At 43.1% G+C, this 26094-nt stretch overlaps 1 protein-coding gene across 3 annotated transcripts in view; it reads left to right on the top strand.

Annotated features, from left to right (window-relative positions):
* The first annotated feature begins 4772 nt into the window (after positions 1 to 4772).
* Positions 4773 to 26094, top strand: part of PGM2 (phosphoglucomutase 2) — a 43380-nt gene continuing 22058 nt past the window's right edge. For 2 of the 3 annotated variants that reach the window (XM_060188224.1, XM_007522793.3), the window contains exons 1-8: positions 4773 to 4924; positions 11824 to 11991; positions 15323 to 15429; positions 19916 to 20000; positions 21870 to 21953; positions 22065 to 22258; positions 23147 to 23336; positions 23887 to 23984. In XM_060188224.1, the coding sequence (XP_060044207.1) occupies positions 4862 to 4924; positions 11824 to 11991; positions 15323 to 15429; positions 19916 to 20000; positions 21870 to 21953; positions 22065 to 22258; positions 23147 to 23336; positions 23887 to 23984 (989 nt within the window). In that variant the 5' untranslated portion in view covers positions 4773 to 4861. Of the gene's footprint in view, positions 4925 to 11361; positions 11741 to 11823; positions 11992 to 15322; positions 15430 to 19915; positions 20001 to 21869; positions 21954 to 22064; positions 22259 to 23146; positions 23337 to 23886; positions 23985 to 26094 lie in introns of those variants that run through there. The other variant, XM_060188223.1, reaches the window with a different exon arrangement.

The following is a 26094-nucleotide window of genomic DNA, read 5'->3' as shown; positions in this document are numbered from 1 at the left end:
GGCAGCACATGTGCCATAGCAATGCTCTGGTTCTTTATTGTTATTATTATTATTATTGTTTGGTGAAAGCAGAGAGAAAGAAAGGGAATCCACAGAACCAGTTTCCTTCAATTCAGGGGACACAGACTCAAACCTAGGTCCTGTACATGGCAAAGCAGCACACTATCTAAGTGGTTATTTTGCCAATATTAATAAATAATTTTCTTAGTCTTTTTCTTTGCCTCCAGGGCTCAGTGCCTGCACTATAAACCCACCGCTCCTAGTGGCCGTCTTTTTCCCATTGTGGCTGCTGTCGTTGTTGCTGCTGCTGCTGCTGCTGTTGTTGGACATGACAGAGAGAAATGGAGAGAGGAGGGAAAGACAGAGAGGAGGAGAGAAAGACAGACACTTGCAGACCTGCTTTACCGCTTGTGAAGTGACTCCCCTGCAGGTGAGGAGCCAGAGGCTCAAACTTGGAGTCTTGGGGGGTCCTTGTACTTCACACTATGTGTGCTTAGCCTGGTGTGCTACAGGCCAGCCCCCAATAAATAAAATTTTTATATATGATGATTATTTTTCTTTATTTGATAGGACAGAGAGAAATTGAGAGGGGTTGGGGAGTATAGAGATGGAGAGACATACCTGGAGTAAGTACTTGCTTCCCAACTTGTGAAACTTCCCTGCTGCAGGTGGGGAGCAGGGATCTGGGGTCTGGTTGGTGGATGGGGGTTGGGGCAGAGGTAGTTGGGGGTGGGTCAAACTCCGGTCCTTGTGCATGACAATGTGGATGCTTATTACCAGACTCATAAATAAATCTTTAAAAAATAAAAGTCTCAGAAGTCAGGCAGTAGCACACAGCGGGTTAAGCGCAGGTGGCGCAAAGTGCAAGAACCTGCATAACGATCCCGGTTCTAGCCCCCAGATCCCCAACCTGCAGGGGAGTCGCTTCACAGGTGGTGAAGCAGGTCTACAGGTGTCTATCTCTCCCCCCTCTGTCTTCCCTTTCTCTCTCCATTTCTCTCTGTCCTATCCAACAAGGATGACAACAACAATAACTCCAGCAATAAAACAAGGGCAATAAAAAGGAATAAATAGGGAGTTGGGTGGTGGTGCAGCAGGTTAAGCGCACGTGGCGCAAATCGCCAGGACCTGCGTAAGGATCCCAGTTCGAGCCCCTGGCTCCCCACCTGCGGGGGAGTTGCTTCACAAGCGGTGAAGCAGGTCTGCAGGTGTCTGTCTTTCTCTCCTCCTCTCTGTCTTCCCCTCCTCTCTCCATTTCTCTCTGTCCTATCCAACAACAACGACATTAATAACCACAACAATGTTAAACAACAAGGGCAACAAAAAGGAAAATAAATAAATAAAAAGGAATGAATAAATAAATAAGTAAATATTCAAAAAAACAAGAAAATAAAAGTCTCAGTACAAATCAAAATGCGAAAAAGGTAGACTAAATTCAGGACACATTTGTAAACATACACTTGAAATTCACAGTATCTGTGAAAGTGATAGTTTACAGGTGAACTGAAACTGGCCTCCCCAGAGTTGCTGAATCTAAACTGATACAAGAAGTCCTTACACAGGTGCATGTGTATGTATTATGTGATGTAATTTTTGTTTACATCAAGTGGAACTGACAATCCACCCTTAGTTATACTTTTAAAACCTATGTGGAGCAGAAGTGCAGACTATTAAAAAGTATTTTCTCTACTTCAAGTTGAGTTAAACAGCTTCCTTCACAAAACACTTCTTAAAAGCTTCAACTAATCAACAAAACAAGAAAACTCCTCTGTACTACAGTTGCTCAAAACTGAGCATTTCTTAGTCACAGGAGTAGAGCTAAAGCAGATAGTTTCTCCCCCAGTACCCTAGAGGCATCCATGTATTTTTCTCAGAGTCTGCAATTCTCATGTCTAAATGTCACAGAACTTTGGGGGTGGTGGAACTATAGCCCTGTAGCCTTACAATCTTGTAAACCATTATTAAATCACTAATAAAAATAGTAAAAATAAATATAAATGCCCCACTATTTTAACCTGTACTTGACAGAGATCTCAGTTATTCTTTCTCTTTTTCCTGTTGGAGGGAAACCTCTGTTTATTCAACAGTTTCTTGCATTCAGTCCTACCCAACTAATTCATAGATTGTAAATGTCTCCAGGCTTCAGAGTACCAAGAGAATTACTAGTTAAGAGGTCAGGTGTTCTATTAGAAGAAACACAGGTGAAAATTAGACAAATCTCGGTTGTTCAGTGTCTGGTTGTCTTCTTTTCTTTTTTAAATTTTTAAAATTATTTTTATTTGGTAGAGAGAGCCAGAAATTGAGGGGAAGGGGGCAGTAGAGAGAGAGGGACAGAGAGACACTTGCAGCACTGCTTCACCACTCTTGAAGCTTTCCCCCTGCAAGTGGGGACTGGAGTCTTAAACTTGGATCCTTGGGCATTGTAACACATGCACTCAACCAGGTAAGCCACCACCTGGCCCCTCTTTTTTTTTCTAATTTATTTATTTACTTATCGATTTATTTGTCTCCAGGGTTGTTGCTGGGGCTCAGTGCCTGCACTACAAATCCACTATGAATTTTTAAAATTAATTTATTTATTTTAAAAAAGGAGACATTACAAAACTGGCCTGGTGGCCAGTTTTTTTCCATTGGATAGGACAGACAAATTGAGAAAGGAGGGGAAGATAGAAAGGGGAGAGACTTCCCTGCAGGTGGGGAGCTGGAGCTCAAACAGGGATTCTTACTCTGGTCCTTGTGCTTCGCACCAGGTGCGCTTAACCCACTGCTACCTTTCCCATATTTGGGAGCTACTCTCTTCCCTGATCCAGCTTTCTGGTCCTTTTTCCAGCTGTGACATCATTTCCCCAGACAATAACTTGGATCCACCTGCATATCAGATGTCAGGCTCAGGTGAAAAACAAAACAAAACAAAACTAGTATAGTCACAGGCCCGTTGGCTTAGAGCTAAAATAGGCCTGCTAGCTATCTACAAAACAGAGACACCTCCAGCACCACCACCAACTCTTCATCTGCACTATTCCAGCCTTTAGGTTCATGATTAGTCAACAACTTGTTTGGCTTTGTATGTTAACTCTCTTTTCAGCCACCAGGTTCCAGATACTACCATGAAGCCAAACAGACTTCCCTGGACAGATAACCCCACCAATGTGTACTGGAGCCCCACTTCCCCAGAGCCCTGCCCCACTAGGGAAAGAGAGAGGCAGGCTGGGAGGTTGGATCAACCAGTCAACGCCCATGTTCAGCAGGGAAGCAATTACAGAAGCCAGACCTTCCACATCCTGCATCCCACAATGACCCTGGGTCCATACTCCCAGAGGGATAAAGAATAGGAAAGCTATCAGGGGAGGTGATGAGATGCAGAGTTCTGATGGTGGGAATTGTGTGGAGTTGTACCCCTCTTATCCTATGGTTTTGTCAATGCTTCCTTCTTATAAATAAGTAAATAAACAAACAGAGAAAGACACCTGCAGACCTGCTTCACTGCTTGTGAAACCACTACCCTGCAGGTGGAGAGCAGGGGGCTCAAATCAGCATTCGAGCGCAGGCTGCAGGCCCTCCCCCTCCCCATTGTATTTATTTTCTATATGTTCAGCCTTAGGTTGTCCTTGAAACATGTTTCTTTTTTTCTTTTTTCTTTTCTTTTTTCTTCTTTTCCTCTTCTTTTGTTGCCTTCAGGGTTATCACTGGGCCTCTGTGCCTGCTATGAATTCAGTGCTCCTGTGGCTTTTTTTTTCCCCTTCGATTTTTTAGATAGGACACAGAGACATTGAGAGAGGAGGGGAAGAGAAAGATAGATACCTGCAGACCTGCTTCACCCTCCCTCTGCCCCCGCCGCCGCAGGTGAAGCTAGGGGCTGGAACTGGGATCCTTGGGCCTGTCTTTGAGCTTAGTATTATGTGTGCCTAATTCGGTGTGCTATCGCCCAGCCCCTCGAAGCATTTGTTTCTTTGCCTATAAAACTGGAACAGTGATACTTGGCTTTTACATGAGATTATACATACATGCACACATACATACATATATACATAGCACATATGCACATAAATACAAGTCTATATCTACACATATACATGTATCTTGTAAAAACACACATCTTCACCTACACAAGGCTTAAGTTATAAGGTGTCATGATAGTGTGTCATTTGGAGTAGAAGCCTTTGTGCACACCCATCCTTCCTTGGAGGAAGAGCATTACTTGTTCTCGTGTTTCCTATCAACTATCTTTGGCCTTGTAAGACTGAATGCCTTGAAACACGGAATGCGGGAGTCAGTAGGTAGCTCAACGGGTTAAGCTCACGTGGCGCAAAGCAAAAGGACTGGCATAAGGATCCGGGTCCTACCCGCAAGGGAGGGAGTCTTTTCATAGGCGGTGAGGCAGGTCTGCAGGTGTCTATCTTTCTCACCCCTCTTTGTCTTCCCCTCCTCTCTCCATTTATCTCTGTCCTATCCAACAACAACATCAATAACAACAATAACTAAAACAATAAAACAAGGGCAACAAAAGGGAATAAATAAATAGTAAAACAAACAAACAAACAACCACGAATCCTCGATCTGCAGGATTGCTGCACCTGGCTGGGCGCGGCACGCACAGTAGGATCTCACTAGAGAGCTACAGTGGGAAAGGAGGGGACCTAGTGACATTTCACAGGCCTTGGTTGAAACGGTAGCCCTCCCCGCCCGCCAGCTCCCCACTCTCCAGGCCGCACGCCGGAGGCGTGTCCACCGCGGAGCGCGTCTCTTCGCCCCGCCAGCCTGGGGCCCGGGGAGCCCGCTCTGCCCGCCCCTGTCCCGCCTCCCCGCGCCCTGCCGGAAGGGCGAGCTCGTCGCCAGAGCACTGACTGGTGGCTCCGCGGGGATGGCGGCTCCGGAAGGCGACCGGCTGGCCCGGGAGACAGCGCAGTGGCTACAGTGGGACAAGGTGAGAGGCGACCCGGGGCCCTGGGGAGGTGCGTGCTGCAGCCGCGGGACCAGCGCTTCCTTCCTGCTCGCAGCGTGGGGCCTAGGCGGGACCTCGCAGTGAGGCGCGGTAATACCCAGCCCCACCCTGTGTCCTGGCTGCGGATGTCAGACCTGGGTTTTCTCTCGTAAGAGTTCCGGGGTAAAACCAGTCATCCCCAGGTTTGATCCCCAGTACCACCATAAACCAGAGCGTAGCAATGCTCTGGTTCTCTCGCTCCTCTCTCTCTCAAAATAAAATATTAAAAACAATTATCTGATGGGACGAGCCTGCGAGTTCAGGAATGAAGGAAGCAAGCGGGTGTGTTCAGTCCTTGGGTCCAATTGAGGAGCCTTGTCACTGAGATCGCTGGCTTGTCCTCACCTGTAGACTGTGCACGCTCCACCCCTCACCCTCTTCCCCACCTACCCAATTAACCTAGGGCCTTTGCAGAAGGCCTTTGTTTTTATTTGTTTGTTTTTACCTCCTACAGATATGTGCTTACAAAGATCTGGCCTGCCTGCCTGCATGCCTGACGTCTAGAGTGATCCTCTCCTCTCCCATTTTGCTGGAAAAAGATAGATAGATAGATAGATAGATAGATAGATAGTCAATTATATACAATACCCTGGCTTCCAGTCTCTTTACCCTTTTAGTTGCTGGAGCACAGAGAGTTGAGACTGTGATCATCACCCCTGACACACACACACACACACACACACACACACACACACACACACACACACACACACTTCCTAACTGATACTACTCTCCCATTCCTTCTGCTGAACTTGTCCCTCACCTTCTTACTCATCCTGCCAGTCTGAATTTAATTGTGGTTTGTGTAGAGAGGCCGTTCTCCCCCCCACCTCCCCACCCCCTACCCCCACCCCCACCCCCACCCCCGTGCTCTCTAAATCATCAGGTCTCCTTTGCTTCATGGTTTTTCATTCCAGGAATCTTGTGTACTGGTTTCTTTATAGGAATTCCTGCTTGTCTCCTGGGCTGGTTTCAGAGGCAAGAGGCAGATAGATACCTAGGCTCACACTTCCTGCAGGGACCATTGTGTCAGTGCTCTGCTGGTCTATTTGAAAACTTTTAAGAATCCCTTTTTCAGGGACTCCATATTTTCATTTTTCATGGGGTCCTGACAGATTTTGCAGCTGCCCACTCACTAGTTAGCTTACATGGCTCACAAGGCCTGACCAGCATTGTGGATGTCCTCAGTACTGATGATGGGAGAAGCTTCAGGTCCCCTCCAGGTTGGGGAGCAGCCTCTCTCCTTTCCTGCGGATGTACATGAAATTCTAGGTCTTTACTGGCAACTCCTTGGGTGTTGTCCCCTCCACCCCTTTCCTGGAAAGATAGCCTTGTAATTCTCTAAGGAAGGAAGTGAGTCTGTTTCTGATAAGTGAGTAACGTACAGTCCATAGAATTCTTTTACAAGTCATGGTCAGAAGTGCACTGTTGCATGAAACTTTTCCTGTGAAGAAATAAAAACCCAGGGAGTCGGGCGGTAGCACAGCGGGTTAAGCACACGTGGCGAAAAGGGCAAGGACTGGTGGAAGGATTCTAGCCCTCAGCTCCCCACCTGCAGGGGAGTCGCTTCACAAGCAGTGAAGCAGGTCTGCAGGTGTCTATCTTTCTCTCCCCCTGTCTTCTCTTCCTCTCTCCATTTCTCTCAGTCCAATCCAACAACAACAATAATGACTACAACAATAAAAAAAAAAAACAAGGGCAACAAAAGGGGATGAATAAATAAATATTAGAAAAAAAAAAAGAAAAACCCAGAATCTACAAACTGCATCTGCATGTAGATAGCTAGTTCCTACCCAAATAGAAGAGAAGGGATGCTTTCCTTTTTCCTTTTCATTTTAGTGTTTATTTTGCCATCATTGGAGCATTGACTGCTCAGGGCTGAACTTTCAGATAAAGAGAGATGGAGAGAGATAACACCACAGCACTAAATCTCTCCCCCCCCCCCCCATGGTGGGGGTAGGACTTGAACCTGGCTTGAGCACTTGACAGACCAGGGACCTTCCCATATGAGCTATCTGACTGGCTTTTACTTGTTTATTTTTACATGGTGTTAGAAAATGAACCGAGGGTCTTGCTCATGGACCTTACCACTGAGAGGCCTCTCCAGCACAATTTTTTTCTTTCTTTTTTTAAAATTTTATTTATTTATTTATTTATGAGAAAAATTGGAGGAGAGAAAGAACCAGACATCACTCTGGTGCATGTGCTGCCAGGGATCAAACTCAAGACCTCATGCTTGAGAGTCCAATGCCCTATCCACTGTGCCACCTCCCGGACCACAGCCCAGACCTTTTTTTTTTAAATTTTAATTTCTTTTTTTTAAATTTTATTTATTTATTTATTTATTTATGAGAAAAATTGGAGGAGAGAAAGAACCAGACATCACTCTGGTGCATGTGCTGCCAGGGATCAAACTCAAGACCTCATGCTTGAGAGTCCAATGCCCTATCCACTGTGCCACCTCCCGGACCACAGCCCAGACCTTTTTTTTTTTAATTTTAATTTTTTATTTAAGAAAGGATTAATGAACAAAAATATAAGGTAGGAGGGGTACAACTCCACACAATTCCCACCACCCAATCTCCATAACCCACCCCCTCCCATGATAGCTTTCCCATTCTCTAGCCCTCTGGGAGCATGGATCCAGGGTCTTTGAGGGTTGCAGAAGGTAGAAGGTCTGGCTTCTGTAATTGCTTCCCCGCTGAACATGGCGTTGACTAGTCGGTCCATACTCCCAGTCTGCCTCTCTCTTTGCCTAGTAAGGTGTGTCTCTGGGGAAGCTGAGCTCCAGGACACATTGGTGGGGTCTTCAATCCAGGGAAGCCTGGCCAGCATCCTGGTGGCATCTGGAACCTGGTGATTGAAAAGAGAGTTAACATACGAAGCCAAACAATTTGTTGAGCAATCATGGATCCCAAGCTTGGAATAGTGGAGAGGAAGTGTTAGGGAGGTACTCACTGCAAACTCTAGTGTACTACTGCTTTCAGGTATATATTTTGCAGTAGTTTATGGATACGTGTGCCCATAAGCTCTCTCTCACAGAAACTGGTGTATATCTAGGTTATGGGACTTTATTAGAAAGTGAACTACCTGAGATGAAATTAGAGTGTACTATAAAAGGAAAGGTCTCACCCGAGTAATGAAGCTGAAGGGTTGTCATTCCACACGTGAAGTCTCTGGACACAGTCTGAGGTGAAGCATGTTGAGGTGGCAATCGTTGCGTTGGTTAGGTTGTGATCAGCGGATGCAATATTATTTGGTTTGGATTGGGAGATGCATACAGGAAAGTGGGCCCTATCCAAGGGTTCCAGGACTGGGGGAAGTAGGGGCTCTATAGTGGAGATGTGAGGTTCCTGCTGTCTTAGGGTTCAAAAAGACAATCGATAGTTAATGTTATCATCACATTATTTGGTAATTGGGTTAACTTTGAAAAGTCCTTTTGTTATGGTTTGCTGTACAGTATCCAGTATCTTGTATATAGCTGTGCTATTGGATGCTTCTAATCTACTTGGTCTAGGCTTTTGAGAGAGTCTGCATATCAAATACATAGCCTATATATTAAAAGGATTCAGTTTGTGTTTTGAGAAACTTTGAGACATACAATTGATTTTCCCCCTCTCATATTAATTAACTACTGATTTATATGTCTACATTTTCTAGGAGTGTACATAAACACCATTCCCACCACCAAAGGACTGTGACCCATCCCTCCCGCCCACTCCCACCCCCCACTGGCCCAGGAAGCTGCATGTCTACCCCTCACCACTGGGTTTTTACTTTGGTGCCCTACTTTTTTTTTTTCTATGCTATATCCTCAGAGAGAGAGCAGAGAGGCATTAAAAGAGAGGGCATGACACCATAGCACTACTCCACCATCCAGGGAGCTTCCCAAGTGCCATCCATAGTGCTCCCTTGAGACGTCAGAGAACAAAGCCTGGGTCTTAACACTGTAAGGTATGCACTCTACCTGCTGCCCCTTTTCTATTTTTAAGTTTTTACTATTATTCTTGTACTCTCTCAGTTTTCTGATTGGTTTGAGACAGACAACAAGTGTGGAGCTCCCTGCCAAACCAGCCTTCTGGTCTGACTCACCCAAGGGTGTCCAGGTGCCCTGAGCTACCCTTTGCATTCCCACCCAGCCCTTATCCCTGTGCCTTTCCCCACTGTCAGCTGTGGGCACACCTAGGCCAATTCTGATCTTGGCTGCCCTCTTGGCTTTTCTTAATCTCTCAGCCACCTTTGATTTTTCTCGGGCTAATCTGTCCTTTATAGCTATCAAAGGCCACTTAGGATTTTCCAAATCTGCACTATGATTACTGGACACTGGGTGTGTCTGCAAACTCTCTGTTTTCTCATTGACCAGCATGTACTCATTACACCATTTTGATATTCCCTGGCCACCTAACTGGCCAGATTGTACTCACCATTGTCATTACCCAGTGAGATAAATAAGAAATTAATATGCAGTCATACAACTTAATTATTATTACATTTTTTTAGTTGAAGTAACATTGCATTGTGGTATAAGTTTCAGGTATGCACCACTGAAAACCCGCAGGTGTGTCTGTATAACACTAAGTTCACCACTGCAAATCCAATTCAGTCTCTCACTATCTAATTGTATTTGTTGCAAGATTCTGGAAACCCTGAAATTAAGCCCAAATTTCCAGATTGTGACAGATTCAAGAGGAGATACTATGGAGAAACTCACTTTTTTGGTTCAAAGGAAAAGGCTTGATACAGAATAAATACAATTGTAATTTTCTTTTCTATTCTTAATATTTTCTGCAATTATTGCACAAGGAAAATAGGGACATATACAGTGAACTTGCAGTAATTACATATTGAAGTAGTTAATATGATAGAAAAGGCACCAAATTAATGCAGTTTAAGCTAATCAAAATGGGGTTTTTCTTTGCTTGCCTCATGCAGTTATCACAAGATTCAGCTTTAACTAGTATGCAAAACTATTGTACAGATTATCAAATAATACAAAAGTGAGGTTTTGCTGTAGATTATATAACCTTATTGCTCTGGGGAATTTTGAAAATATTAGGAATAAAAATTATAATTAAATGCCAGGTAGAGAAATAAGTTTTGCATGTACACCACTTTTGTGGGTGGAATTCTGAGCTATTCCTGTTTTGCAGATGAGAAAACTAAAAATTCAGATTGCTAGATAATATGCCCAAGTGCACAGAGATGGGGAAGGTATTCCATTCTGGGTGTTAAAACCCCAAAACTGCTCGCTTCACTCGGCAGGAAAGGCAGTAACAACTCAAAAAGGGGGAAAATGTGTTTCCTTCTACTCACAACACTTCTGACACCAAATATGGATTACTCCAAGCAATTTTTTTAAATTTATTTATTTATGAGAAAGGAGGAGAGAGAGAAAGAACCAGACATCACTCTGGTACATGTGCTGTGGGGGACTGAACTCAGTACTTCATGCTTGAGAGTCTAATGCTTTACCACTGTACCACCTCCCGGACCACTCCAAGCAATTTTTCACTTCTCTGTAGACACCTTTCCTATCCTGCAGTTTAACTCAAGACTCACAGTTTGTGTAGGTCTTCCAGGTTGAGGACTCAGTCCTATAAGACTGCCCCTACTCTAGTCAAACAGAAGTTTTTTCAGAACCTTCCCAAATTGATGGCTTGCTGGAGTGACTCACAATGGTGCCTTATTCACAACTTCTTGGGGAGAGGGGAGGTTGTTTGTTTAGTTTTTAAATTTTTTGTCCATTTTCTAAAAATATTTATTCCCTTTTTGTTGCCCTTGTTTTATTGTTGTTGTTATTGATGTCGTTGTTGGATAGGACAGAGAGAAATGGAGAGATGAGGAGAAGACAGAGAGGGGGAGATAAAGGTAGACACCTGCAGACCTGCTTCAATGCTTGTGAAGCGACTCTCCTGCAGGTGGGGAGCCAGGGGCTCCAACCAGGATCCTTCTGCTGGTCCTTGCTTAGTGCCACGTGCGTTTAACCTGCTGCGTTACTGCCAGACTCCCTTTTTGTCCTTTTTTAAAAATTACCATCAGGGTTATTGCAGGGGCTCAGTGCCTGCATAACAAATCTACTGCTACAGTGGCCTTCTTTTTCTCTCCTCTCTCTCTCTGTCTCTCTCACTCTTCCTCTCCCTCTCCTCTCTCTCCACTGCTTAACCTCTCATGAAGCTTCTTTCTGCAAGTGAGGACCAGGGACTGCATCCTTGAGCATGATAATGTATGCTCTGCTGGGTACACCATTACCTGATCCCAACTTCCTGTTTTATTATTAAAAGATGCAATGCAGGCACAGCCAAACAGAAGAGATTTATGGGACAAGGTATGAGGGGTGAGTGCAAATGTTTTGTGCCCTTTTTCAGAAATTGTCAGCCTGGAAGCTTTCTGAATCCATTTGCTTGGAGGTTTTCTGGGAGCTACACTACAAAGGCAGGATCAATTAAATCTTGGATCATTGATGATCAAATTCTCCAGATGGTCTTCTCTGCCTGGAGGTCAGGGGAGGACTGAAAGTTCAACCCTCAGATCTTGTCGTTGGTTCTTCTGGCAACCAGCTCCATGCTACAGGAATGACTTCATCACCATGAGCTCTGGTTTGGCTGAAAGGGATTTTTATGAATAAGGCAACTCCAGGAAGCTTTGTCAGGAAGCAGGGACAAAAATCCAAACATACATATTTTATCACAACTGACTTTTTATTTAATATTACAAAAGTACCAGGAAATTTAAAAGTATATGAACACACACATTATGTAGGTAAGTGTGTCTTATTGATTAGATTTATTATATATTTACCTCTCTTATTCATCTCACTATATATGTCTATTTCTGTTGTGCAGAATCCTTTGACTTTGGAGTCAGTGAAACAACTAACTGCAGAAGGCAATAAGGAAGAGCTACAGAAATGTTTTGGGGCTCGAATGGAGTTTGGGACAGCTGGCCTGCGAGCTGCTATGGGAGCGGGGATTTCTCACATGAACAGCTTGACCATCATCCAGACGACACAGGTGCCCTCATAGTCATGGCTTTTAGCTGCTCTTAATGTGTCCTCAGTGCTCACTGAATAGGTGCAAGCAAAGGAAATGATTCTAGTGACTGTAGTTTACACAACTGCCTTCTCTGAAGAAGCCTACTTAAGTGTTCATGATGGCTTTTCCCCAAGGTTATGCTTTATTTCTTATTATTGTACATATGCAATTGTACCACTCCAGTTCTCCTTTTAATTCAGATAGAGACAGAGAGGGAGGGAGAGAGAGACACCACAGCACTAGAATTCCCCCTAGTGCCAGTGGTACGTACTCCCATGTGGTTCTGGGGCTCAAAGCTGGACCTTGTATGTGGCATGGCATACACCCTACCTGGTAAAATCTCCAACCAAGGTTTTGGTTTATTAATGTTGGAGATTATTCTGGGTCTCCTTTTGTAGTCTGCTAAGGTTTTAAAGCCACGCCTATCTAAGGGCCTTCTTGTTAACACCAGGCCCCCTCTGTACTTGGTAGGCCCAATTTATGGCCATGTCTTAGGATTTTGCCCAGGAGTGGGGATCACAGGCTTACTCTATAAAGCGGGATTTGTTCTAAAGTATAACCTTTCATTCATTCATTCAACAGGACTCAGGAGGTGGCTTAGCAGCTGAGTGCATGCCTTCCATGCACAAGGCTCTGGGTTTGATCCTTAGCACTAAACAAGGGTACTAAGGACAACACAGTGGATGAACATGGATGGAACTCCACAAATGGTGGAGAGCAGTTCTTCCATGACTCTCTCTAAGGAAAACAAACAAACAAACAAACCCACCCACCAGAATAAAGTGACTAAAAGCTGACCAGGGAGGCAACTTGGGAGGCAGTATTTGTGTATGTGCAGTTCTAGGTCAAACCCTGGCACAGAATTTTTAGAAAGTTTAATAATGGGGTTAAAGTGATAGCATAATGATTATGCAGAAGATTCCCGTGCCTCAGGCTCCAAGATCCTAGATTCAGTCCCTGATACTACCATAAACCAGAGCATTACTCTGGTTAAAATAAGATTGAAGACATTAAAAAAAAAAGTTTTGTTATTTTAAGCCATAAAGTATCTGTCTGTTGCTTTTACATATTGTTCATGATTGAACCTCTTAAAGCCAAACTTGTTATTTCTTATGTATTATGATAACATTTTTAACTCTGAAAACCTCCTTCATTGCCAAGTCTTTTCTCAAAAGTAAACATCATTCCTTTCTTGAGCCATTTCACCTGACTCTCAGCCTCAGCAAACCCCAGAGTTTCTTAGAGAATATGCCAGGATTTTGGAATTAGATAGAATGTTTTTGGGTTCCTTGAGATATAGGAGCCACAGCAAAACAAACGATTAGGGAAGGAAGAGTAAAATCTATCAGTGTTATAAGCCTGAGTGTAAGGCATTGGGGTACCTTTTGGGGAGGCCCCAGAACCAATATATGGATCCAAGTTACTTTGTATCATTAACCAAGAGATATGCCCAACACAACAGTTTCCTCCAGGAAAAACTAAATACACTCTAAGTTGGTACAGACGGGGAGTGGAAGAGAGAGCATAATGTCTATGCAAAAAGATGCTCATGCCTGAGACTTGGAGGTCCAGGGTTCAATCCTCCACACCACCATAAGCCAGAGCTGACCAGTGCTCAGGTAAGAAAATATTACTAAATAAATAGATAAATAAAGTAAATTAGCACAGCTCCAACAACAAAACTGAGATGTGCCCCCCCCCATACACCAAAATGAAGAATTACACTTCTTTAACAAGCCCTCCTTCAGCCAAAGTGGGTAAGTCACGTGGGCTATTGTTAATACCCAGGACCTGAGTTGTATTGGTTCTGTAATAAAAACAGTTTTCATTCAGTAATTGGAATCAGCTGCATTCAAAGGTCACCATTCTTTGATCTCCTTTATATCAGGTTGTTATGGTGTGATCACATCCATTGAGATACAGGACTGTGTGTTTCATCATTTCTAGGCAAGTGGTAACAATAGCCAATTAATCTGTGTAATTATCCCTGCCGTGTAGTTGGACTGATATGGCCTATTTTTCCTTTTTTAAAATTTATTTATTATCTTTATTTATTGGATAGAGAAAGCCAGAAATCAAGAGGGAAGGAAGCTATAGAGAGAGGGAGAGAGACAGACAGACACCTGCTGCCCTGCTTCACCACTTGCAAAGCTTTCCCCCTGCAGGTAGGGACTGGGGGCTCAAACCTGGGTCCTTGCGCATTGTAATGTGTGCACTTAACCAGGTGCACCACCACCCAGCCCTGATATAGCACAGCGGGCTAAGCACACATGGCATGAAGTGCAAGGACTGGCTTAAGGATTCTGGTTCGAGCCCCTGATTCCCCACCTGCAGGGGGGCATTTCACTGGTGGTGAAACTGGTGCCTATCTTTCTCTCCCCATGTCTGTCTTCCACTCCTCTCGATTTCTTTCTGTCCTACCCAACAACAATGGCAGTGGTAACAATAGCAATAATAAGGGCAACAACAAGGGCAACAAAGTGAGAAAAATGGCCTCCAGGAGCAGTGGATTTGTAGTGCAGGCACTGAATCTCAAAGATAATTCTGGAGGCAAAAAAAAAAAAAAAAAAAAAAAGACCAGTGTCAGTGTCCAATCAAATGTATCCAATCTCTTTGACCTACTGATGGCACAGAGCAGCTCGAATGTCTGAAACTCTGGTCTTCAGCCAGTCACTTCATAACTGGAAGAAAAAAATACAGTTTGAAGGAAAATAATGATAAGACTGACTCTCATCCCAGTGAAAACAAAGCAGTGCTTTCTGCCAGTTGGATGTTCACACTTAGCATGTTTGAACTCAGTCCTTATAACAACTCTTTGGGGCAGGTGCTATTGCTATTCCCCATTTTACAGAAAGAAAAAAATAAAAGACCCGAGGTCTCAAAAGAGTAAGGAACATGCCTTCTTAGGTGGCAGAGTACAAACACAGATTCTGCATGCCCTTATCCCCCCACCCCCCACTCAACGCCTCTCTCCACACCCAGATACCAGTCCAAGCTCTGCTACTTGAGGATCTGAAAGTGGATGGCTCATTAAGCCTGTATGAGCCTCAGTTCTCCCATTCATACAATTTCTTGGGAACTTTGACCTAAGGTTAGTGATAATAAATAAAGTTTTCACACAGTATCTGATACATATAGATAGACAATAACACTGCTGTTTCTTTATCCTGTGTGTTTAATTACGGACAGGTTTCTCCCCTTCTCTGCTACAGTGTTCTTTTGTGGAAGTCAGAATGTAGCCAGCTCTTGGCTTTTGTAGGAATGCTGTGTTAAAGCAAATATACTCTCTTAATCTGTGGGCTGTTTGTAGGGCTTTTGCAGATACCTGGAGAAACAGTTCAGTGACCTGAAACAGAGAGGTGTCGTGATCAGCTTTGATGCTCGAGCTCACCCACCAAGTGGAGGCAATAGCAGAAGGTATTCTTTCTTTCTTTCTTTCTTTCTTTCTTTCTTTCTTTCTTTCTTTCTTTCTTTTTTTTTTGATAGAGGGTAAGAAAAAGAGAGAGAAGAGAAACAGAAAGAAGAGACATCTGCAGCATTGTTCCATTGCTTGTGAAGCTTTTTCTCATGCAGGTGAGGGCTGAGGTCTTTGAAATTGTGTTTGCTCATGGTAATGTGTGAGCTCTTCCAGGCTAACCATTATCTGGCCCCTCTTTTGCACAATTTCTTTCTTCCTTTACTTGTAGACCTCATGGACCCCTTCCCATTCGTGTGTGTGTGTGTGTGTGTGTGTGTGTGTGTTATTTATTTGTTTGTTTGTAGAGTGGGGATCTTGTGTGTACACAGTTTCACCACCCCAAGTGACTTTTGCTCGTTCAGCTAGAGAGACACCAATGAGAGACGCCATACTATATGGCCTCTATTGCCATAGCCCCTCTCATGTGATGCTGGGGTTTGAACTTGGGTCTCAGGCATGGCAATACAGGCACCCCATCTAGTGAGATATCTCTGTGGACCATCTTTACTCTCCCCACTTTTTTATGTTTTTTAAATTATCTTTATTTATTTGTTGGATAAAAACAGAAATCCAGGGGGTGAGGCTGTAGCACAGCAGGTTAAGTGCACATGGCGTGAAGCACAAGGACCTTTGTAAGGATCCCAGTTCAAGCCCACAACTCCCCACCTGAAGGGGGTCGCTTCACAAGTGGTGAAGTAGGTCTGCAGGTGTCTACCTGTCTCTCCCCCTCTCTTGTCTTCTGCTCCTCTCTCGACTTCTCTCTGTGCTATTCAATAGCAGCAATGACAACAATAACAACAGTAAGAGCAAAAAATAAAGGGGGGAGGGGGAAATGGCCTCCAGGAGCAGTGGATTCATAGTGCAGGCACTGAGCCCCAGCAATAACCCTGAAAAAAAAAAAAACAGACAAAAATCAAGAGGGGAGCAGGAGATAGAGAGGGAGAGAAACAGAGAGACACCAGTAGCACTGCTTCACCACTTGTAAAGCTTTCCCCCTGCAGGTCCCCTCCCCACTTTTTAAGTATTATTAGATATAACAGAGAGAGAGGAATAATAAAGTATCATTCTGGCACATATGATACCAAGGATCAAACTAGGGGCCTCATATTTTCATGTCCAATACTTTATTCACTTCACCACTTCTCATTCTATACACCTTCTGCCTCTTGAAAACCTACTTTAAGTTATATTCTCGTAACATTCCTAAGCCAATGGGTCTCTCTTCCATGTACCCGTAGTCAGATGATGATGATGATGATGATGACAGGAATGACGGTGAATAGCAGCAATCATTTAATCCCCACAATAACCATAAAACTTGGACTTTTATCTCCCTGCCTTAAAATAAAATAAGAGAAGGAGCTCCAGCTTAGTTACATATAGGCTGACAGCAGAGGTCAACTTTTCCTCTGAAAGTAAACAGTGAACATCATCTACCTTGTGGACTGTACAGCTTCTATCACAGCCACTCAACTCTGTCACACAACATAGAGACAGCCCTATGCATATCCTTGCTGAGTAAACATGGTAGTGTTCCAATAACAAGTCATTCACAAGGGGCTAGGTGGTGGCACATCCAGTTAAGTGGACATGCTACCATGGGCAAGAAACTGGGTTCAATCCCATGGTCTCCTCTGGCATGGGAAACATTCATAAGTGGTGCAGTGCTGCAGGTGTCGCCTCTTTCTTTGCTCTTTTCTCTCTCTCCTTTCCCTCTCAATTTCTCTCTTTATCATATACAAATAAAAAGGCTGCCAGGATTCACCATGCAGCAGAGCCCTGGTGATAACCCTGGTGGCAATAAAAAAAAAAAACTTTATTTACAAAAAAGTACTGCAATCTACCAACCACTGCCCTTAATTAATGTTACATGACCCTCTTTTTTGCTTCTCATTTCCTCTCTTATGATGAATTTTTAAATCAAACCAAGTAAATATTATTCATTTCTTAGACTGGAACAACCTACAAATATTTAGGGTTAATGGAAATTCTTATTAACTGTGCAGTGCTGGCTGGGTTCAGAGAATCCCTATCTTTACCCAATAAGAGCTTCTGATCTAGGAGAGATCAGAGGAATGGAGTGTGACCAGGGCCCAAAGCAAATGATATCATCCAGTCAGTTGAACTCAGGATAATGTAAGATATTTGGTAGGTTCAAAAATTGGGTCTTGTCCATAAAACAAGAGAGAAACTATAATTCATAGGAATGGATGCACATGAACTAAATATTTTTTATTTTAATTTTTTATTTTTTCCATTGTTGTTCTTGCTGCTATTGTTGTTGGATAGGACAGAGAGAAATGGAGAGAGAAGGGGAAGACAGAGAGGGGGAGAGAAAGATACACACCTGCAGACCTGCTTCACTGCTTGTGAAGCGGCCCCCTTGCATGTAGGTGGGAAGCCAGGAGCGCAAACCAGAGTCCTTGGCGCTTTGCACTATGTGTGCTTAACCCAGTGCGCTACTGCTGGACGCCTTCAGCTATATTTATAAGAGCGTGATATGGTACGTTCAAGAAAGTCAGTTTGATGTCAGTTTGTCTGGCTTCCCTTAGTCAGTCAACAGAATTAGGTCATGTGTATGCCGTTCTGGCCTGAGAGTCAGAATCTCTCAGTGAGCACATGCGGTGTAATGTATGTGCCTAACTCTACCTGTTTAGTGCCACCAAATTTATTCATTTTAGGCTGACTGGCCTACTCTGGTTGACAGATCCTTTAGCTGTGTAGAACTATAAATGAATGTACAGATATTTCTTGCACTGACCTGAGAGCCTTATAATTTTTTTTCAAGTGACCACTGTCATCGATCCAATTTGAGTTAGTGGTTCAAGACTTAAATGAAGTGGACTGGAGCACAGGGCTGCCTTGTCACCTACAACATGCAAAGCATTTAGAGACTGCAGCCTAGATACTGGTCCTGTACAGGGGAATCTTCCTCATGGGAAAACAGAACCACCTTAAAGAGCTGGAAACTCTTTACAGTCTCAGAATTTTGCCTAAGAAAATTGTCATTGGTTCTCTTCCCCCTCCCACCCACCACTAATTTTAAATACTCGGTGGGGGGCGTGAGCAGTAATTGCCAGGCATCTAGAGAGCATGTTGGCTCCCCCTGGTGCACATTGGTGACTTAATCTACATGTCATATGCATGTCTGTGTCTCCTTGGCTGACTTTAAGACTATTTTTTTAAAATCCGCCTGAACATCTGATAATATTTCATGGAGGTAGTTACGGTGTACTTGCCTTTGAGTGAATCCAGTCTGAGTTAATTCAGATTTTTATTAAAATTGTTCTTTTACATTTGTGACTTTTTCCTATATAAAGACATTTTTAGTAGTTATTAAAGAAGTTACTCTTGAGGGCTGGGAGGTGGTGCACCTGGCTGAATGAATATGTTACAGTGCGCCAGGGCCTGGCTTCAAGCCCCTGGGCCCCACCTACAGGGGAAAGGCTTCACAATTGGTGAAGCAGGGCTGCAGGTGTCTCTCTTTCTCTCTCTCCCTTTCTGCTTCCTCCTCCATTCTTTATTTCTCTGTCTTTATCCAATAAGTAATAATCTACTAAAAAGATAAAATATATTTATGTATACTTAGATATATTTAAAGAAGTCACTCATATCTTTTTGCTTGTTTGTTTTGTCTCCAAGATTATCACAAGGGCTTGGTGCCAGCACTATGAATCTACTGCTTCTGGTAGCCATGTTTTCCATTTTTTATTGGATAGAGACAGAGAAATTAAGAGATGAGGGAGAGATAGGGAGCGAGAAAGATAGTCACCTGCAGACCTGCTTCACAATTCATGAAGCGTCTCCCCTGCAGGTGGGGAGCCATGGGATCTAAGGGCTGAATGGAACCAAGTTGTACATATATTACATATGTGTATGTCATATGCATCTATAAGTCACATAATATACACACACCAGTATGCTTTACATTTCGCATAAGGTAACATCTTGTCAAATGCTGCATTATAATAGTGTTAGACTAGGTTTTCTCATCTCTGCACCCTTGATATGTGGCTTTTTGTTAGATGGATTGGAACATCCCTGTATACTATGAGATGTATAACAGTTTCCCTGTCCTGTGTGCCAACCAAGAATGTCTACAGACATTTCAGACATCCCACGGTTATAGAACAGCCCTTGGCTGAGGACCATTGAAAGAAAGGCTTGGTTGAAAGCCTGGCTCAACTGCAAGTTAGCTGTTAGACTTGAGGCAAGTTATCTGGTCCTTCTCAGCTTTTGTTTCGTATGTGTCAAACAACAGCGTATGATGACAGTCTCTCTTGGTCCCCTTAGCTGTGATATTCGATGCCAGGTACAGATGACACTGGGTTCCTTGATCTGGTAGCTACTCAGCCTGAGGAAGTGGCCAGGCTTTCCTTCCCTTTCGTACCATCACCCATGGTCTAACCACTCTGTCTTCTCTTCTGATGCCTCCCTCCGTTGCAGATTCGCCCGGCTGGCTGCAACCACGTTCATCAGTCAGGGGATCCCTGTGTACCTGTTTTCTAACATCACCCCAACTCCCTTTGTTGTAAGTAACTGCTTCCATTTATAATTTCCAGTCATGGGCTTGGAAAAGGGAGCTGGCTGCATTTGGTTGTTGTTAGTGCTTTTAGGATTCAGTTCTTTAGTGCCACTTGGAATGTTAGATGATGGAAGAGTAGTGCTTTGGCACTCATCAGGCATTCTCTCCCTCTTCGGGCACTTCCTCCATCCCCAGTCATATATGTCTGGAATTTATTTATTTTATTTTTTTATTATCTTTATTTATTTATTGGATAGAGACAGTTAGAAGTGGCGAAGGGGGAGATAGAGAGGGAGAGGAACAGAGAGACACCTGCAGCCCTGCTTCAACATTTGCAAAGCTTTCCTCTTGCAGGTGGGGACCGGGGGCTCAAACCTAGATCCTTGCACATTGTAGCATGTGCACTCAACCAGGTACACCAGCACCCGGCCCCTAGAATTCAATTTTTAATTCATCAAAATTGATTTATTAAGTGCAGTTTTCTTTTGTGCTTGGATTCAAAGAATATTTTCTTTAGCAAAATGTCTTATGTTTGTTTTTATTATTTTTTATATTTATTTATTTATTTATTCCCTTTTGTTGTCCTTGTAGTTATTATTGATGTTGTTGTTTTTGGAGAGGACAGAGAGAAATGGAGAGAGGAGGGGAAGACAGAGAGAGGGAGAGAAAGACAGACACCTGCAGACCTGCTTCACCGTCTGTGAAAGGACTCCCCTGCAGGTGGGGAGCCGGGGACTCAGCCCGGATCCTTAAGTGAGTCCTTTGCGCCACATGCGCTTAACCCATAGTGCTACTGCCTGACTCCCTTATGTTTGTTTTTAATTTGGTGTGTAGGTTTCACCCCAGTTCCTATAATTAGGAAAGTTCTTGGGTTTAAATTTCAGTTCACCTCAAACCAACACAGTTGGTACATCAGCTTTTTATGTAAATGCTTTCTTCGAAATAATACTCATGACTCATGCAGCAGGCATGCTTTGCATGCTTTAGGGAGATGTCTAACAAATTCTTAATATAGCAAATTAAAAGGAAATGGATAATGGGGATTTTAATAACTATAGTGTTTAAGTAGATGTAGAATTTTTTAAATAGAATTTTTACTTATTTTGATAGGACAGAGATAATTTAAGAGGAAGGGGGAGACAAAGAGGGAGAGAGAAAGAGAGACACTTGTGACAATGCTTCACCATTTGTGAAACTTCCCCCCTGCAGCGGGGGCGGGGTGGGCGGGGGCAGGAACTTGAACCCAGGTCCTTGCACATGATAATGTGTGTGCTCAACCAGATGACCCACCACCCAGCCCCTAGATAAAGAGCTTTTAAGAGTGTGCCAGACATTAAGAATGTGTGTCTTTAGGGAGTCAGCCAGCAGCACAGCAGGTTAAGCACATGTGGCGCAAAGCAAGGACCTGGTTTGAGCCCCCAGCTCCCCACCTGCAGGGGAGTCACTTCACAAGTGGTGAAGCAGGTCTGTAGGTGTCTCTCTTTCTCTCCCCCCTCTGTCTTCCCTGCCTCTTTCCATTTCTCTCTGTCCTATCTAACAACAATGACAGCAATAATAAATACAACAATAAAACAACAAGGGCAACAAAAGGGAATAAATAAATAAATATTTTTAAAAAGAATGTGTGTTTTTTAGAAATAAAGCAAAACCATGATTCAAATGCAGTTGTGCATATCAAGTAGAAATTAGCTTGTGTAAAAGTAAAGAAAAAAGCAAGAAGAGTAAATTCTAGTATGTATGCATGCATGTATGTATGTGTATTTGGTCATCTCCAGAACATCACTGGTCCAGACTGACTTTACAGATAACAAGATCAGATATTTTGAGTGTGTCTAGCTTTTTGGCTAACACTATTTTTGTTTCCTTCTATTCCAGCCTTATACAGTAGCTCATTTGAAACTTTGTGCAGGAATCATGATAACTGCCTCTCACAATCCAAAGCAGGATAATGGCTACAAGGTATTTTGCTTTTCTCTGCTCCCTCAGCCCTCCTGTGCAAGTCCTGTGCCTTTGTGGTGTGGGAGTGCAGCTAACGGAGGCTTGATTCCAGCTAACCATTTCCTCTGCCAGGTCTACTGGGAGAATGGAGCACAGATCATCTCTCCTCATGACAAGGGGATTTCTCAAGCTATTGAAGAAAACCTGGAGCCCTGGCCTCAAGCCTGGGATGATTCTTTAATCGATGGCAGTCCGCTTCTTCATGATCCAAGCTCTCCCATCAATAAAGACTACTTCGAGGACCTTAAAAAATACTGTTTTCACAGGTAAGTGGATTGTAAACTCATCTGGAAGGTCTTAGATTTGTGATTCAGCCAGACCTCATCAGTTTTCATTCGACTTTTCTTTGCAGTTGGTGTATGCACAGTAGCTGCACCTGGTTTGGAGACTGTAGATCAGGGCTTGGCAGTTTTTCTTTTTCTTTTTTTTTTTTTTAAAAAGGCAGTAATTATTTTTGGCTGGCATGTTATGCAGACTGTGTCACAACTACTCGAGTCTTGTTGTGATAAGTAAGCAGCCATAGAGGAAAGGTATAAAAGAAAACATAGCTGAGACTTGAAAAAAAAATTTTTTTTTCTCAGGTTGGGAAAACAGCATGATGATTTTCTTCTTTCTTTTTTTTTATTTTTGTAGTTATTATTGTTTACCTCATTGTTGGATAGGACAGAGAGAAATGGAGAGAGGAGGGGAAGACAGAGGGAGAGAGAAAGATAGAAACCTGCAGACCTGCTTCACCACCTGTGAAGTGACTGCCCTGCAGGTGGGGAGCCAGGGGCTCAAACGGATCCCTATGTTGGTCCTTGCACCATGTGCACTTAACCCACTGCGCTACCGCCCATCTCCCCTTACTCTCTATCTTAAGAAAGAAAGAGAGAGAGAAAGAAGAGAAGGAAAAGGAAAGAAGGGAAACAATAAAGGTCTCTAGGAGTTTTGGAATAGTGTAGGCAAAATACCTCCGCAAAAAAAAAAAAAACCCTGGTAGCAATAAGCAAACAAGCAAATACATTAATAAGAATTCAACAGTTACCTGTACATTCTTACTGCACTGATGCATTGCACACACAAGAATCTGTTCCCTGGAATATCACCATCTTCCAATTTCGAGAGCTTTGTTTGTCCATGTTTATTATATCTCACACTGTATCTGATTCCAGGAGTGTGAACAAGGAGACCAAGGTGAAGTTCGTGCATACCTCTGTTCACGGCGTGGGCCATGACTTCGTGCAGTCAGCGTTCAAGGCCTTTGACTTTGTTCCTCCCGAGGCTGTCCCAGAGCAGAAAGATCCAGACCCTGAGTTCCCAACAGTGAAATATCCCAATCCTGAAGAGGGTAAAGGCGTCTTGGTAATCTCACAACTTTATTATAAATTTACCTTTCATAGTCAAAACAGTGACTGTCAAGTAAAAGCTGTTTTTATGAGTTTTCCTTATGCCGAACAGCAGCAACAGAAAGAACTATTGGGGGAGTTGGGTGGTCGCTCAGCGGGTTAAGTGCAGGTGGCGTAAAGCACAAGGACCGGCATTAAGGATCCTGGTTCAAGCCCCCGACTCCCCACCTGCAGGGGAGTCCCTTCACAGGTGGTGAAGGAGGTCTGCAGGTGTCTATCTTTCTCACCCCCCTCTCTGTCTTCCCCTTCTCTCTCCATTTCTCTCTGTCCTATCCAACAATGACAACATCAACAACAATAATAACTACAGCAATAAAAACAACAAGGGCAACAAAAGGGAATAAATAAATATTTTTGAAATAATAATAATAATAGAAAAGATAATTGAAAAATAAAATTTTAAAATGAAAGATGAAAAGGTAATTTGAAAAAATTTAAAAAATAACAGTAAACCTACAAAATGTGCTCGATTTTCAATTGAAGTTGTCTTAAATTTTCTTTTTCAGACTTTATCATTTGCTTTAGCTGACAAAACCAAGGCCAAAGTTGTTCTAGCCAATGACCCAGATGCTGATAGACTGGCTGTGGCAGAAAAACAAGACAGGTAAATTGGTTGTGAATTAGCTGCATAATAGAACAGCTGACAGATGACGTTTTCAGCAGTAAAATGTTTCTGAAAAGGCTAGACCTGCTTGGGAATATTTCCCTTTTACTTTGCAAATGATCATCTCCCTGCGCCTTCTGTCAGATCCATTAGTGTAGAGCAAGATGCAGGCCTGGGGGGGGGGGGGGTCACACCATTAGCAGATACAGTGCCAAGTAAACCAGCCCGGTGTGCCTTTGGAATTGAAGTTTACTCTTTGTTGTGCTCCATCATTAGTCATTGACTCATTTTTATTTTTTCATTTTTATTTGATAGGACAGAGAGAAGTCAAGAGGGGTGGGGGAGGTAGAGATTGAGCAAGGCAAAGAGATACCTGTAATTGTCTCACAGCTCATAAAGCTTTTCTCCTGCAGGTAGGAGCAGGGGACTTGAACCCTGGTCCTTGTCCATGGTAATGTATGCATTCAACCAAGTGCAATACAGCCCAAATCCATTGACCACTGTTTTTATTAAGAGTAATGTCTCAATGCCTAATGTGAGTAAAGTACTTTGCACTGTGCATAGTTTGCAGTTCAGTATTTGCCAAAGGCAAGGGGCTGGGCTTTCAAGGAAATGTTGAATTTAACTTGAGACTAGAAAGGCATTTCTTTTTTTTTTTTTTTTAGTACTATTTTTTAATTGGGGAATTAATGTTTTACATTCAACAGTAAGTAAAATATTTTTACATGCATAACATTTCCCAGATTCCCATATAACAATACAACCCCCACTAGGTCCTCTGAATCCTTCTTGGACCTGTATTCTCCCCACCCACCCACCCCAGAATCTTTTACTTTGGTGCTATACGCCAATTCCATTTCAGGTTCTACTTGTGTTTTCTTTTCTGATCTTGTTTTTCAACTTCAGCCTGAGAGTGAGATCATCCCATATTCATCCTTCTGTTTCTGACTTATTTCATTCAACATGATTTTTTCAAAGTCTATCCAAGATCAGCTGAAAACAGTGAAGTCACCATTTTTAACAGCTGAGTAGTATTCCATTGTGTATATAGACCACAACTTGCTCAGCCACTCATCTGTTGTTGGACACCTGGGTTGCTTCCAGGTTTTGGCTATTACAAATTGTGCTGCCAAGAACATATGTGTACACAGATCTTTTTGGATGGATATGTTGGGTTCCTTAGGCTATATCCCCAGGAGAGGAATTTCAGGATCATAGGGTAGGTCCATTTCTAGCCTTCTGAGAGTTCTCCAGACTGTTCTCCACAGAGGTTGGACCAATTGACATTCCCACCAGCAGTGTAGGAGGGTTCCTTTGACCCCCCACCCTCTCCAGCATTTGCTGTTGTTACCTTTTCTGATGTATGACAGTCTCACAGGAGTGAAGTGGTATCTCATTGTTGTCTTTATTTGCATTTCTCTGACAATCAGAGACTTGGAGCATTTTTTCATGCGTTTCTCAGCCTTTTGGACCTCTTCTGTGGTGAATATTCTGTCCATGTCCTCCCCCCATTTTTGGATGGGGTTATTTGTTGTCTTGTTGTTGAGTTTGGCAAGCTCTTTATATATGTTGGTTATTAAACTCTTGTCTGATGTATGGCATGTAAAGATCTTCTCCCATTCTGTGAGGGGGTCTCTTGGTTTGGGTAGTGGTTTCTTTTGCTGTGAAGAAGCTTTTTAATGTGATGTAGTCCCATAGGTTTATACTTGCCTTAGTCTTCTTTGTAATTGGATTCGTTTCATTGAAGATGTCTTTAAAATTTATGCGGAAAAAAGTTCTGCCAATATTTTCTTCTAAGTATCTGATAGTTTGTGGTCTAACATCCAAGTCCTTGATCCACTTGGAATTTACTTTTGTATTTGGTGAAATACAGTGGTTCAGTTTCATTCTTCTGCATGTTTCAACCCATTGTTTCCAACACCATTTGCTGAAGAGACTCTGCTTTCCCCATTTAATAGTCTGAGTCCCTTTGCCAAAGATTAGATGTCCATTGGTGTGGGGGCTTACTTCTGGGCTCTCAATTCTATTCCACTGATCAGTGTGTCTATTTATGTCCCAGTACCAAGCAGTTTTGATGACAATGGCCCTATAATACAATTTGAGATCTGGG

Source organism: Erinaceus europaeus, chromosome 3 (genome assembly GCF_950295315.1).
Source record: "Erinaceus europaeus chromosome 3, mEriEur2.1, whole genome shotgun sequence".
Classification (NCBI taxonomy): domain Eukaryota; kingdom Metazoa; phylum Chordata; class Mammalia; order Eulipotyphla; family Erinaceidae; genus Erinaceus; species Erinaceus europaeus.
This window is presented reverse-complemented; position numbering and strand designations above follow the sequence as displayed.